Source organism: Onychostruthus taczanowskii, unplaced genomic scaffold (assembly GCF_017590055.1).
Source record: "Onychostruthus taczanowskii isolate IOZ18803 unplaced genomic scaffold, ASM1759005v1 scaffold55, whole genome shotgun sequence".
Lineage (NCBI taxonomy): Eukaryota > Metazoa > Chordata > Aves > Passeriformes > Passeridae > Onychostruthus > Onychostruthus taczanowskii.
Window position 1 is genome coordinate 2,020,178 of NW_024503124.1, and position 15,588 is coordinate 2,035,765.

The following is a 15,588-nucleotide window of genomic DNA, read 5'->3' on the forward strand; positions in this document are numbered from 1 at the left end:
AGGAAACTTACACCTCAGCTCAGCTGCAACCCTATTCTCTACACGGTGCTTAATTAAACCCAAGCCAGGTCAGGGTAAAGCATTGCCGATGTCAGAGGATCCTGCTGTTCTTACATCAAATTCCATAAGGGATTTCACCACTGCCTTCAGCCTGGGTTAGGAGACACACACCCCATCGTTTTCTGAAACCTCAGGCTAAATAATCCTGTTCTTCCATTCTCTCCCCTTTCTCTGTAGGAAAACGTCTTGCTTGTGCTTGCTCTGTGGACAGACCTGTGAAACAGTTCTTTTGTTCGCTTTAAAAGCCTTTCTTCGGGATATTTTCATTCTTAACCATCACTTGGATCACGGCCAGTAAAAAACATTCACCTCTTAAACTTTACAGCCTGGTACCATCCTCACCTTCTCCTGCTCTGCTTATCTTGGTGTCACTAAGGAATGCAGGGCTCAGCCCGAGAATTCCTGCGGGCAGAGGGGCTTTGTGCAGCCCTGAATCGCCCCCGGGGAAGGGGCGTCTGCTTCAGCTCTCTTTGCATCACGCGTGTGAAAAGGCTGACAGGAACGCCTGCCTTTGCTAACTGCTCCCTCAGGTTGTCACCGAAACTCTCAGAAAAGAGGAATAAAGAATAAAAGGCGACATGAGAACAAGCCAAAGTGAATCACAAAGGAGAAATCTCTGCCTGCTGTTAGCAGATATTTCAAAGAAACTTGTGAACGAAGGCTGCTGCCTGCTCTGGGAAACCTCCAGCAGTACCTGGGCAGCTGCCTGAGATGTAGCACCATAGCAGAAATATTTCAGATGATGAGAGTTTGCAGCTAAGCAAAGAAATACCATGTCATACAATGGGAAAATACAATAACTGCCACAAAAACTGGCCAACGAAAAAAGCAGAAACAAAGACGGAAAATAAAAATAACCAAAGCTCATTTTCCAAGGGCGCTCTGCCTCTTGCAACAGGTTCTCTGTATCACTCAGAAATCAAGGGCCTCTGGGCAAAGAAAACCTCCATCTCCCTTCCACCTTCACCAAAACGAGCAGCCTCTTTCCCAGTCTGACAGTCTGCTCGACTCAGTCTCCAAAATTAAATCAGTAAGGATGAACTCATTAAAACCAAGGCAGCTTTTGGCTCACCGAGTTTCCCAGAGTATTTTCTGTAAGATATTAAAATCAATAGGATTACAAATAACCCTAAAACAAGCAAATAAAATTCCCTGTCTGTAAATACTGAGCTAAGGGCAGCAAACACAAGTATTTAATAGTCCAGGGCAAAGCCAGGCCACCTCTCGGCTTCCCAAAGAGGAGCGCCGCAGCCGGCAGCTCTGCCAAGCCTGAGGGAAGGCAGGGTTTCCACCGGCCTGTGTGGAGCTGAGCTTTCCACCCCTTATCCCAAATTCTTCAGATTTTTGTAACCTGCCCCACTTTACCCTTTGAACCGCGGAGCTCCGGAGGTACCTGCGGGCGCGCACGTGCGGCCCGGCTGCCCCGCTCCGCCTGCCCACCAGGGTCAACGCGGGGATTAGCCCCTCATTTAGGAAACCATCGGTCTGGCCCTAGAGCCATTCCGCAGGGCAACAACACGTGCGGCTCGCCCAGCCTCCGAGGGGACGGCGGAGGCTCCAGGGAGTCCTGCTGGAAGCCCCTATCTCTGTTCTGTGGACGTTCTGGTGTTTTTCAAGGCTCTCTCCCCACGCACATAATGGCCCACACGGTCAGTAGATAAGGTCTGCCTAATGCGTACTTGCAGACTCAACGTTTTTGGGCAAGCAAGACCTTTATCTGCTCTTTAGCACCGAAGTTTACAGGTCGGTGCTGCCTTCATGTCGGGGATCTGTTTTGTTGCCCCGATAAAGGAAAAGCACTGACTACTGTTCTCCTTGGAAATTTTAACAATTAATTGTCCTACAGTAGCAACAGAACAACCACCCATTTGCTTTTACTTTGGAACAATCTCCATCAACTCATCCCTTTATGTGATCGCTTCCCTGACTTTATTCTCTGCTCTCGACCTAATTACTGTCTGAATTGTGGGAATGCTGAAAAACCCAGCTCGGGGCAGGTCCCTCAGTGGGAGATGGTTTATGTTGTCAGTTTTACTTATCCAGCAAAGGATGAGAGAAGTAGCACGAAGGGAACTGTCCCAAGCCATGTGGTACACAGATGCGAACGGAGAACGCAGCCCACGCACAGCGGGACCAGCAGAGGCCTCCCAAAGGCCGTGGCACGGGGAGTGAGATGCCCTACGCCCTGCCCTCTCCATGGCAGAGAGAATTCCTCTCTGCGAGAGGAGCAGGTGAGAGTTTCACTTCTGACATATCCTAAGAGCCTCCTTAAAAAAAGTAATTTGTCCTGCGTGAACTTTTGCAGGATTTACTCCTCAAGAGCAAGAGTCTTAGAAATTTAAACACTTGAAGCCCCTCATTGGCGCCTAAAGAGAGACCAAAGCTCATGTCAGCAGGCAGAGCCTCAGCTTTACATCATCCTGACCTGCCAACAAAGGAGCACAACAATTCCCCTCCCTCCCCCCGTTGGTGGAAGACGTGAGAGTCGGGACTATTGACACTGATCTTTTCCCTTTACCCCCCTCTGCTTAGACAAAGACAGACAGGAGCAGCCCTGCCTGAGTGTTGGGAAATAAGAGCCCTCCCACCCACCTCCTGCTAGGGCCGAGAGAGCGGGGAAAGCTGCCCGGAGCCGCCCCCTCTCAAAGCTGCACGCGGGGGAGCGAGCCTGGAACAAACCTCGCCTGAGCCTGTGGGCAGAGCCGGGAGCAGGGAAAGCTGGGAACAGAGAGAGGCAGTCAGTTCACGCCGGCTGAGTCACCCCGAGCGTATAAAACCAAGGCCAAGCAGTCGGAGCCACTCCGAGCGCAGGCACGAGGCACCGGGACTTTGGGACAGGTACGTGCAAGCGGATGCGGTTTAGAGGCAAAGATTAAGATTAAATCTAAGATTGGAATACAGCAGCCCAATTCTTCCCATCCTCTCCCTGCCAGTGTGCTGCTGAGCAGGAGATCCAGCGGCTCCGGTGACCGGGAAGCCCTGAGGCTGCTCGGATCTTGCACGGTTCCTTCTGACGAGAAGGACACAGGCAAACACAACACATTATTTTGGTGCTCCGGTGTATGCTATTTTGCTGCTCCCTACTTCAAACCTGGGATGGCAGCAAAGGATAACGGTCTGGGCAAGTCCTGGCGTCATTCAGGGAAGGGCAAGGAGCAATTAAACTTTGGAATAAGTCAGAGATATTTCATAGGACGTGGGGTTTCGGTTACCACCCTACACTGTAATATATTTCTGGGCGAGGAAACATCATTTTGTTGCCGGGAAGCACAAAAGACAGCTCAACAAGAAAAGCACGAGTTTGGGGCTGGGGTTAATTCCTTCCTCTGACACACCTCACCTGTGGGGACCTCGCACAAGTCACTAAGGACTTTTTTTTTTTACAGAGACCAAACCGGGGGTGGGAGGAGGAGGGAGCACGGCGGGAGCTGTAACACTAAAGAACATGTTTCTTGGCGCTCAGGCCTTTGGGGCCCCGATCCAGGAGCATACTCAGTTTCTGACCACTTCCACTGAAATGTGGTTCGGGAGCTGCATTTTCAGTGCATCCTTTCCCAGCAGCTGGGCCGTGCAGCCTGCCTGTGGCTCTCATCTGCAGCAGAGCCCAGCCCCTGTGCCTGGCACACAGGCTGGGGGGCACTGCCAGCTGCTCAGGAGCCCAAAACTCCCGGTGGGGTCCCCACTGGAACCGTCCTCAGAATGGGGCAGAACTGCCGTGGCAGAGCCCACACAAGTCCCTGGATTTTCTGTTCCAGCTCCTGCTAAGGAAAAGAAAGTCCTTCCTGGTACAGGAAAGGCACTTTTACCTGCCTATTCCAACACAACTCAGTCCAGTTTGGGGTCCTGGGCTGTAAAGTTCGGCAACTCTCCTCTGTCCTCGGATCTCTTCATTTGCTTTACACAACCTCACAGAAAACAGTCCCCTGCCACAGGCACATTGGACCCGGTTGTTGGGGCATCACCCCACTGGAAAACTCTTCCCACTGGGCTGGCCAAACTGGACACTGCAGGACAACCTGCTGGCCCTGAGGGTCCTGGTGTGGGATACAACTTGGTTCATGCTTCCTGCATGAACGACTGTAGGCACATTTAGACTAGGACTGCATGACACTTCTGTCCCTAAGAATTTATGTTTACTTAGGCTTAATTACAGAAGAGCTATTAATTATCACTTATCACTATCTGGAAATAATAGGAAAGGGCTTATAAACTGTTTCTCTTTTAAATAGTTTTTAGATGACTGGAGGGATTTTAATTTAGCTCTAAATGTTGTTGTTTTGTTTTCCTCTCCCTGATACACAAAGGAAACAGATCTTGCAAACTACAAGCACCTCTGAGAAGGATGTTGTCACCCTTGCTCATCCTCCCTCTGCTGCTGGGGACCACAGCACATGGCCTGGTGAGCAGAGCAGCATCCAGGGATGTCACCACCTTTTTCCAGCTGGCTCAGGAGGACTCTTGGGAGAATGTTAATCTCACCAGCATGTCCTGTGAGGATCAGAAGAACAGGACCTGGATCACCCTGCAGCTGACCAACAGCAGCCTGACAGCTTTCCCAGTCTGCCTTCCGGAGGCCCTGGAGACCCTGGATCTCAGCAATAACCTCTTGGAAGAGGTGAATGGCACAGAGATAGCGAACCTCCCACAGCTGCGTGTCCTCTCGCTGAGGCACAACCGCCTCTGGTCAGTGAGGTGGGGATCTGAAGCCCTCAGCAGCCTCCTCAAGCTGGACTTGAGCTTTAATAAGCTGTCATCTGTGCCATCCTGCCACGGCTCAGCCCTGCCTAACCTCAGGTGGTTGTCCTTGGCTGGAAATCCCCTGATTGAAATCCAGCCACTGGCTTTTTCCTGCTACCCTCAGCTGCAGGTCCTGAACCTCTCTGCAACGCTGCTCGGGCAGGATGACAGCAGAGGAATTAGGGACTCTGCTTTTGCCGTCAGCACAGATCCCAACGAGGCCAAGAACGGGCCTGGAAACTCCATCAGTGTGCTTGATCTGAGCGGGACCTTTTTTGAGAAAAGTAAGTTTCTGGATTTCCCACTGTAAACACAGGGCTTGGTCAGACCGGGGGAGCAGAAGCCTTGCTGGGACGATGGCTGCCATCCTGGCTGAGCCTGGAGTGCAGGGGGAACACCCCACACTGAAAGCTGCAAACAGCTGCTCCAGGCGTGCAAGGCGCTGTCACGAGAAGCAGCCTCCCAGAGGAAGGGCAGAGACCAAACACCATGAGACAGGACGATTTGTCCCAGAGCAGTCACCCACCTCCATCCTAATCCCACTGTCTGCTACTGACAGTCACCTCCCTGTCAGCCCCGGGATTAGTTTTGGGAAGCACAGGAGGAAATTAGTTTCTCTTTCCAGACAGGCTGTTGAAATCTTTCTTTGTCCCCACAGCTACACTCAGCTTTTAGAGCTGCATTGAAGTAGCACAGAGAGGCTTTTTGTGCCATCCCTGGCCCGGCCAAATAGTTCCGCTGAGTTGGGAGACAATCCCTGCCCCGAGCGATGCACAGGAGGCTTTTTCCCTTTTGCTGGCCTCCTCTGCCAGCCTCAGTTTATACCTGAGGTACTGACACACACAGATGTGAGATGCCTTGCCCAGCTGCTCTCAGCCTGGGGCAGGGCCAGGGCCTCCTCAAGCTAGAGGCTTCAGTTCAACTCACATTGAACAGCTGCACCACCAAATTTCCTCCATAAATTTGCCTAATCTGTCTTGTGAGTCATGGGACAGAAAGGCCCTTTTTGTACAAGACCTATCCTTTCAGTTTCATGCCTCTTGGCTCTTTTTCCTGTGCTAGGAGAAAGAAGTGATTTGCCTTTCTTGCAGCAGTCAGGACCTTGTAGACCACTTTCCTGAGCAGAGAAATCCTTCTTCATTTAATCTCACCCAACAAGAAGTCTACTCCATATCTCTTATCAGCTTTGTTGTCCTATTTTCCCCTCTTTTCCCCTGCCCTATGACAGCCTGACCTGCAGGGACTATTACAAAAATGCAGCTGCATGAGTGTTTACATGCTGATGTATTGTCTTTTGTTCTATTCCCTTCCCAAAGAGAACAGCTGTAGAAGGTATACTTTATATCTATGAATTTAAACCCTTTTTCTAGGCAGAAATCCACAGGAATGCTCTGTTCAGGCAATAGCTGTAAATATTTTTCTGTTTCAGTTCAACCAGAGTGGGCCAGAGATTTGGCCAACCTCAGTTCACTTCACCTGACAAACATGCCACGGTTAAGAAGCCTCGACAGCGGCTTCTTCAAGTCTCTGCCTGGTCTCCGAGAGCTGCACTGTCAGGACTCCCATTCCCTGGCTTTCGTGCAGACAGAGATGTTTGGCAGTGCTCCTCATCTGAGCCATCTCTCATTTGAGAAGTGAGTTGGGTTTTTTTGTCCTTCCTCACATAATGCTGCCTTTGCCTCACAGCCTGTGGTGCCTGGGAGCTGAATTGAACAGTTTGTTATCAGATTTAGGAAGGAGGTGTGGTCTTGCTGTCTTTGCCATGTAAAATCTGTGATCTGGCCTGATAGAGCTGATACAACCCAAGGAGGCAGCATGGGGCTCACAGCACAATTAACTGTTTGCTTGAGGTTGCATCCATTGTGTTCCCACTCCTCTGCATTATCTCCCTGTCCCATGGATGAATTCACCCAGCGCTGTTTAGATCAGCACAGATCCACTGAGCCCTGCTTGTGATAAAGACCAGGCTTCCAAGGGCAATATCCCATCAGAGGAGAAGCAGGTCACTGAGGGTTCCCTGCTCTGCAAGGATGAGTGCTGACAGTTCCCCAAAACCTGCATCTCAGAAGCAGACAAAAATCCTGTCCTTTCCATTTTTAGTGTGAGAGTTTAATATGGTTCCTTGTTCATCATTAATAAAAGCAATGTTTTAGTTCTCATTCTAGGGGTAGCACCTCTTGGTACGTCACATACCTGAAATACTAAGAGGGACAAAAGTCTGAAACTGATTATCAAAATAAGAGCAGGTGAAGTGCACACAGAGGAGTCAGCATAAAGGAAAAAATCTGGAGAGCACTTTGAAACATTTTTATAATAGCGACCCAGATAGAAGCATATCAGAAAACAAACACTAGAGCACTGGCTGTGCCTAGAAACCAGTTTCAGGAAAATAAACCCATACAAAGCAAAAATCCTATGGATTCCTTCCCCCTTGATTGCCCTACTGAATTTACACAGCACTTTCCAACACTTGCAGAAATACCAGTTCAAAGTGCTAAAAATAATGCCCAAACTTTAAGGAATTCAAGTCCTAGAAAGAAGAGAGCATCTTCTGAGCATGCAGAGTGCAGGATGGTGGGTATAATAACTGCTTACTGCCACAGCAACTGGGAATATTGCTTTGTGCCTGACACACACTAAGGGTAAGGGATACTAAGCAAGCTCCAGTCGTTGGAAGGTAGCTCAGTGGTTTTTAATTATTGTATTTGTCTTCTTGTAGCTGTAACCTGAGTTCCTTTAATCCTTGGAACACCAGCTCATCGGATGGCATCACCATCAGCTTGTACGGGAATCCTCTGCTGTGCAGCTGCCAGCTCTCCTGGCTGCTGTCCAAGCCCGAGAAAGTTGTTCTGCAAAAGTAAGTGAGCTCAAGAGATCAAGAAATGCTCTTCAGACACTTCAGTGTGCAAGTTGTCTGTGACCAGACATTCACCACCATTCACTCAGTTATTCAAATTCCTTGTGTGTTCTTCCCTTCCACAAGAGGTAGAAGTGCAAAATAATGTCCCTTTCAGGGACAAAGCATAAAGTGTTATTAGTTGTAGATTCTGCTTTAAGGTGAGAATATTTTCTTACTGTTTTGGACCATATTTCACATATTTCCATATTAGCCGAGGATAGAAAATGAGCTGTCTTGATGTGCCAGCGCTGGGAACAGCAAGTGGGAAACTTTGAAAGATCTTTAACAAATTATTTTCTCCTCACCCTGCTACTTGCAAAGCTTACATCAGCACCGGCAGTCAACAAAACCCCTCGCAAATAGCACCATTTCTCACCTATTGTTTTCATGCTCCCCTACAGTTTTACGGACTAATTACAGTAAGCTGCAGTTAAAGGAAGTATTTGCATATAAATGGTCTCTCTTCCTTTTCAAAGGCCACCAAGAAGATTTGTCATCAAATCTCTCAGAGAGCAGGGAAGTAGATTGTTGAAATTAGACAGTTTTTCATCGGGATGGGTTTAGCAGTTGCATTCTTTACCAGAATTTCAGTGTCTGAGTAAATAAAGTATTCGATCTTAGTCATTTAAAAGTCCCGGGTCAACCCACCTCCAGCTGCCTAAACCAGATGGATTAAGAATCCGGGGAATCCTGTTACAGCTGGCTGCATGTGTTCTCCTGTTACTGCTGCAGTAAAGTCTGACCCTTTAAGACAAGCTGAATCCCGATGCCCTTTGTTTAAGTTCACAGCCATTGTTGTATCAAAGGACACTTCCCCTCGGGCATAAGATATCCCTGCACCTTACAAATCTAAAGAGCGCAAACTAAAAACTAAATTCCACAGTCAGTGCTGTGGAAAGCTGCCTGGACTGTTGTTAAGGCAATCTAGCTTTGGTCTAGGTTTCACATTCTCACTAACATAAAGATGGTTTTGACACCAGGTCACCAATTCCAATCCAGGCAGCCTACAGAAACCTGTAATGTTCTTCTGGATCTTGACGATTCTGTTTTCCCTCTGCAGGGCTTGGGAGACTTTTTGCACACCCCAGGAAGATTCAGGCAGACCTTCGACATCTTTTTCACTGCTGGAGCTCTACGATAAATGCCAGTCAGAGAGCAACATTACACAGCCCACGTCAAACACAGCCCTTCCTGATCGTGGTGCTTTCAGCTTCACCAGCGATGATGCCTCTGCTGTAGTGACAGACTCAGCTCTGCTGACCACAGATGTGACTCACACCAACTCCCTAATCCAGAGGGATGCATGGAGCACTGCATCATCCAAGCCAATGCTAACCAAAGACATCTATACCAGCTCCCTAATCCAGAGGGATGTAAGGAGCATGGCAACATCTAATCCAATGCTAACCAAAGACACCTATACCAGCTCCCTAATCCAGAGGGATGTAAGGAGCATGGCAACATCTAATCCAATGCTAACCAAAGACACCTATACCAGCTCCCTAATTCAGAGGGATGCAAGGAGCACAGCAACATCCAATCCAATGCTAACCAAAGAAACCTATACCACCTCCCTAATCCAGAGGGATGGAAGGAGCACGGCAGCATCCAACCCAACGGAGCCCATCCTTACAAAGGCCAACAGTTCCTCCCATGAGGAGGAGGCAGTTTCTGAATCCACAAGCAGTCCCCCTCCCTTGGCGTCTGTAACCTCCTTCCCAGTTTTTCTCCAAGAGCTCTTTGCTCAGTCCCCAGACCACAGCTCCACAAGTCCAGCTGGAACAGAACAGCTACAGAGAGGGCTCAGAACCACCAGCACGACATTGCCCCGGGAAGGGCCATTAAACCAGACCACCAGTGATTATTCCACTGGAGGAACAGGAGTCCCCCACACCACCATCCACCACACTCACTCCTTTGCCACCCATGCCAGGGAAGGTGCCCCCAAAACGAGCCCCCCACAGCTGGACTCCACAAGGAGCAGTGCCCACTCAGAGCCTGCGCCCAGCACGCCATCACCGCATTACACCGACGACTACGACTACGAAGAACAAGCAAAGGAGGGAGCCCCGGTGCAAACGGCCCAGGCCGCCTGTGACTACAATCCTTGCAGGCACCTGCAGAAGCCGTGCAGGGAACTCCAGAACATATCCCAGTGTTCATGCCCTGGCACAACGAGGGAAGATGAGATTCCAGACCCACCCAGGCTCAGAGAGGTGGTTGAAATTACTGACAGCTCTGCACAGATACGCTGGTGTGCCCCATATTCGGTTGTTCACAGCTATGAGCTGATGCTTCACGCCCAAGACGACGAGGACAGGCAGTTTGTCATGGACAACATCTACCCCACGGCCAGGCAGTACACTCTGTACAACCTGCTGCCATTCACCACTTACCAGATCTGTGTGACTGCCTCCAACAAAGCAGGGTCAAGCCAGACAACAGGCCAGGAAATTCCAGGTAATTCGTGCACCAGCTTTAAAACAAAACCCAGCTACAAATATGTTTTTGCTGGTCTGTCTGCAGCAAGTGGACTCTTTCTCATTACTACAATTATTTTATCTGTATGTCTGTGTAAGGCATGTAAAAAGCCTCAGAGTGAGCAGTATGGCACACACTTAGTCTCCTACAAGAACCCAGCATTTGATTATCCCTTAAAACTACAAACCACTAATTAGCTCTGGGTGATTGTTGTATGCATTCAAAGTTCACTATCTCCATCACCTTGGTGTGTTTTTGTGAGACTCTGAAAACGTCCTTCAGCAAAACTATGAACCATCAGATTCCATAACCCTGACGTTTCTAAGGGAGAGAAAACCACAAAAAAAAAAAAGAGAAAAACTAATAATGAAGGCAGTCAACCAGAAAAAGTCTTTGGACTCCTGTTCCTGTGCTAAGCAGCAGCAAGCCTGGACACTAAAAGTTGTTTTTGTAATCACCTACAAATAGAGTAGCATAAATTTCACACAGTGAGAGGCTGCCTGGCCAGCTGTCTGCCTCCAGTATCTCCCATGATCACAGTCAGACGAGAGCTGCAATCCAAGGTGCATTAGGCTTAGCAAGATGTACTCTGCTTTTATTCACAGAGCAAAGCTGGGGATTCAATTTTTTAAAGGTATTATCCATAGAGTACAGCTGAAAGGAGTGAGTGGGCTCAGTGACAAGGTGTTGTGCAGATCTAACTCCTCTAAGTAAATGCAGTGGATGCAGATGATCAACCTAACTTCAGTTCAGGAAAATAAAACGTTAAATTTAATTGTAGTCACAGATTGTGCAGGATCCTTAGGGCAGGGGTAATTGTTTTCTTCTGACTTTTTATGAGGTTGTCCACAACTGAGCCTCCCAAGTGCTTCCCCAAAACGAGGTCACAGGCAGTGGGGGGTTTGCAGTACAGCAGTGACACACAGAAAGTGGGGAGGGGAGCACGTTAACATTTGCTTCCCAGTGGATTTTAAGCAGAGAGGATGTTCCGTCCCATCTACAGATTTAGCAGCTGATGATTTACCTCATACAGAGGCAAAAAGCCAAGTAATGAAGCAATTTAATGTGTGTGCTGCTGAGGCTTGAAAAACCCAAATCCCCTGCACTAGCAGACAGTTCTGCAGACACCTTTCAAATGAACCCTTGGGTGCCAATTTCTGTACAATAATAGTAAGAAATGCTGACAATCCCAACTTTGAGCTTGCCATTGGAATCCAAAGAGGTGTCCCAGTCTGATGTTTCCCCATAGGCTTCAGTTCCAGGAGCTGCCTGTTCCTGCTGCTGTACAGTGCTGTACAGACACAGTGCATAAAACCCCCTGAAATCTCAGGGGAAGGTGCTGTAGTGTGTAAAAATCTCTGTTCCATTCTCTTGGGGTTTTTAATGTTTTCAGTATTACTGAAATAAAAGCCACAGAGCTACGTTCTGGTTTTTTTATTAAAGACATGGATCTTGGTGTTGTCTTTACCATCTACAATGTTTAGCCTGAGAAATTAACTCCATTTGTTGTTTTGGAATGTACTTTCAACATGTAGTAAAGAAACGGTTTTATGATGTTAGATTTGTGTTTTCTGATGTCCCAGGAGCTTTCATTTTGTATGTGGCAGAAGGAGGCTTGCTCCTTGTCACCACTATGGGCTTCCAGTCCTTTCCTGGGAATGTGCCCTCCCCCCAGGACTGCACTGGGAATGACCCCATCACTGGACAGATACAGATTCCTGCCCTGTGTGTCTCAAGTTTGGCTGAGCACCATGACTCAAATTTGTAATAGAAGTGAAATGCAAATGAAGACAGGATGGTGTGACCTCTCACTTTGAAAATCTCTTATTTTCACATTCTGGTAGTTCAGAGTTTTCCCTCTTTGGACCCAGGTTTGTATACTTATTTCTGGCCTGGCTTTTCCTGTGTTTTCTCAAGGATTTAGTGAATGGATACATATGATTGTCATTCAAAGTCAGCAAGTGAGCCAAAGGTTCATTATCCCAAACTGGGGCAGAGATCATCCATCCCCTTGTGTTTGCACAGCATAGCTCTAGGAGACCTTGACTGGGTTGTTTGGTTTTACCAGAAACAAAGCAAAATAAGAGATTTGTGAATAGCAATTTATATTGTCTCGAAGATTAGCTCCAGAGAAGGGCAGGAAAAAAACATACTGCAACTGAAAATAAAGATTGCTTCAACTTAAATATGAGTTATTCCAAAGCAAGAGGACACCATTTAAAGTGAGGTATTGGGAGGACATATCTTACTACCCTGTACCACACTGCAGCCCATAATCACTGAACTAGGAAGTTCATCACAATTGATTTCTCCAACCAGTTCTCACACCAGCCTCTCCTGAATTTCACCGCCAAGGGAACACATCAGACCCTCCCATTCTTTTAAAGTTCCCTTTCTGGGACCCACACAAATATACAAGTCCTGCTCCCACAATCCACACTCGTTCCCACTTAAACAGCCCCATTCCATCTGAGCTGATGAACCATCCTGAAGCACAGATGCCCCAGCCAGGGGCAGTGCCTCTCTTTTGCCCAGTAGCACTCAACCCTTCCACAAGTGGAAAGGGGAATGGATGAGATGTAGCAGTAGGGTTAAAAACATGGGATTTGTATTTATCAACACCTCTGAGAAGTATCAGTGCTTCAAATGCAGATTTTTTTTTTTTTTTTTTATGCTACTACCTCTTTGTATTTTCACCAGGATTCATTTTAGTAATGACCAACTGAACTCTTTTCCCAGTGGAGGGAGCTGTCAGAGAGCAGCTCTGGACTGAGGCAATGAGGGGAGCAAAGCAACCCAGGGCTGCACGGAAACTCGTGTTACAGAGCTGCCCCGCTTTGCTCCGCCCGCTTGTTCCTCCCCCTTTTCCTGATTGCACCCAACAACAAATCCTGTTTGTACCTCCAGCTTCAAGACACCAACCTTTGGCAGCGTGACTGGAATACCCAAACATCTCTGAAACAATTTTTAATAGCTATCAAAGCCAACATATTAAAAAATATAACTAAAACTTCACTTACTGTTGTGCAGTTCCACTTGTTCTGTTTCTCTGAGAGGAAGATCACTTGGGGCAAGTGCAGAGAGCACTGAAATAGAGTTTTTGAAGCTTGTGTAGCTTCTTGTGTGTCCTTTCTTTCTCAGAAAAGTCTTATCAAGATCCCTCTCCATTCACTTGTGTTAGTCTTCTTTCCAAAAACCAAGTCCAAGCAAAGAGAGTCCACAGCAGCCAACAGTGCCTGTGTCACAGCAGAAGTGCACAATGCTCCATCTCTAACAGCACTTGCAAATCAGTCACTGAGTCTCACAGTCTCTCCCAGCAGAAACACTCTGGGAAATGGAGCTGAAGCACTCCATACAGGACAAAAAAGGCTCTTTAAGGGCCAGAACTCTTGCTGGCTGTGAGGGAGCAGGGAGGGACACCTTGCTTCTGGTGCAACAAATGCCATTAGAGAAGCAGTCCCTGAGAGCCCTGTAAGCAGGCATGTGGGAAAGCCCAGAGCAGCAGGACAAGGTGCTTCAGCCTGATCCATGTCAGCACCAGAAGGGATTCCACTTTCCAGTTGTCCCAGGCCAGAGGGGTGACAGGCACTCAATGGGCCAGCTGGGAGGTGACACAGCCCAAGGCAGGGAGCTCACACCACATCCTGTTCCTGGAAGGATGCACAAGTTCAACCACGATGCTCCATCAGCAAGCACGGCCCTGGAACAGCCATACTCCTCCCCAGGGATCTCTGGAACAACACGTTTGTATGGAGGTACAAACAAGGATGCCTCTGAGGGCTCAGGATGTTGTTTGCCAAGAAGCCTCTGATTTGTTCTTTACCTGGGAAACACAGAGAGATACATCACAGGTGAGAACATGTTTTGTATTTGCAGAAACAGATTCATAAAACAACATGTTTAAACTCCGGTGCTTTTTCTTTTCATCAGCTCTCCAAAGGATGCAGACTTTGTTCTGAACAGGACAATCCGTTAATCCCAACCTCTCTAAAAAGTAATCAAGCAGCATTACAAATCAGCACTGTTCTTCTGAAATACATCCAGGAGGCAATGCCTCGCAGCAGGGCTAGTGCTCTGCTGGCATCTAGAGGGAGAGGGGGGAATCATCTCCCCAGGCATTCCCACAAAGGAATACTCATTCTTTCACCAAAGAGCTTCAGCCTGCACCCTGCAGACCAAGGGTCACTGGCTTACACTCCCCGTGTGCTCCTGTGTGTCCTCACTCACTCTTGTGTGAAGAGAAAGAAGTGCTGAGAATTAACAGCAGCAACAGACCCAGTCCCACAAACTTATTCAGCAGTTTGTCTGTCCCTGCCTCTCATTCCTTTTGTAGCCTTATGACCAGGAACTTCTCTGCCAGGTTGCCACTGATTTTTTTTTTTTTTTTTTCTAAGAGCAAGGAGAGAATACTGGAAAAACTGGAAAATCTACAAGTGCAGTAAGATTTTTTTTAACTATTGTGGATTTAGAAGCAGAGATCAGATCACATTAATTGCTTAGAGTAAATAAATTACTTAGAGGATAAATACATTACTTAGAGGATAAATACATTACTTAGAGGATAAATAAATAGCAATGTTTACACTGATGTCTTAGCAGAACAAAATCACTATTGATAGAGTGATCAAACCACAGTGCAGCCCTGTATTTTGAGCTGCTGCAGAACCCTCACCCTCCTGTGCTGGGTTACCTACAAGTACATGTAATAAGGTAAGGCTTGTATGGCACTGCATGCATTTCCTGACACAGTCCCACAGTATGTGTCCTCAATTTTCCTAGGTCCCTTGCTGGAAAAACTGTGTGAGCAGCCTTTTGCTCTATGGGTGTGAAATCAGATTTTTTTAAAGGAACTTAAGGGAGAAAAAGCCCTCAGAAAATATTAACAAGAAATGGAGGGATAGGAAAGGGACGAAAGCTCTTCACCATACATATTCCAGAGCAGGAAGGAAAAAACAAAAAAACAAAAACAAAAACCCAGAAGAAATCAAATAAAAGAATCCAAGAAAATCCATAAAATCCAGAATCATTCATTGTCTTCTCCAGGAGGTGGAAGTAGCCATGCAGCCATCCCATGCAGGCAGGACTGGCAGCTCCTGCAGGGCTCAGCCTCAGGCACCACGAGCCAAAACTTCTGGAGTGAAACTCAAGACAGAAGAAAAAACAATATTCTCTAGGTAAAGACTTTCTTCTTCTCTGAAAAACTAAAATTTACTTGTACAAAAAACTTCATGCTGGGAAGACTTGGGTATTGCATTTATTCAATGTTTAGAAGCTACTCACTCTTATCAGAGCCTGATTAAGGAACGGTACTTAATAACTTATCTAAGGCCATGGGGTGAAATGATGTCATCCTGCTTGTGGCAGTAATTCCTTCTGCTGTCATCACTGCTGCCTCAAGGATTCTTGGTGAG

The 15,588-nt window shown here is 47.5% G+C and overlaps 1 protein-coding gene across 1 annotated transcript; it reads left to right on the forward strand.

Moving 5' to 3' along the window:
- Positions 1–2,769: 2,769 nt before the first annotated feature.
- On the forward strand, positions 2,770–11,639 carry LRRN4 (leucine rich repeat neuronal 4). Its single transcript, XM_041417280.1, has 5 exons — positions 2,770–2,898; positions 4,365–5,081; positions 6,227–6,431; positions 7,517–7,654; positions 8,757–11,639. The coding sequence occupies exons 2-5, from the start codon at positions 4,403–4,405 to the stop codon at positions 10,372–10,374; spliced, it is 2,640 nt and encodes an 879-aa protein (XP_041273214.1). The 5' UTR covers positions 2,770–2,898; positions 4,365–4,402; the 3' UTR covers positions 10,375–11,639.
- The last annotated feature ends 3,949 nt before the right edge of the window (positions 11,640–15,588 follow it).

Coding starts and splice junctions, on each gene's coding strand:
- LRRN4 (XM_041417280.1), top strand. CDS start 4,403: ATGTTGTCACCCTTGCTCATCCTCCCTCTGCTGCTGGGGACCACAGCA. Junction 5,082..6,226: donor CGGGACCTTTTTTGAGAAAA/GTAAGTTTCTGG, acceptor TTTCTGTTTCAG/TTCAACCAGAGTGGGCCAGA. Junction 6,432..7,516: donor AGCCATCTCTCATTTGAGAA/GTGAGTTGGGTT, acceptor GTCTTCTTGTAG/CTGTAACCTGAGTTCCTTTA.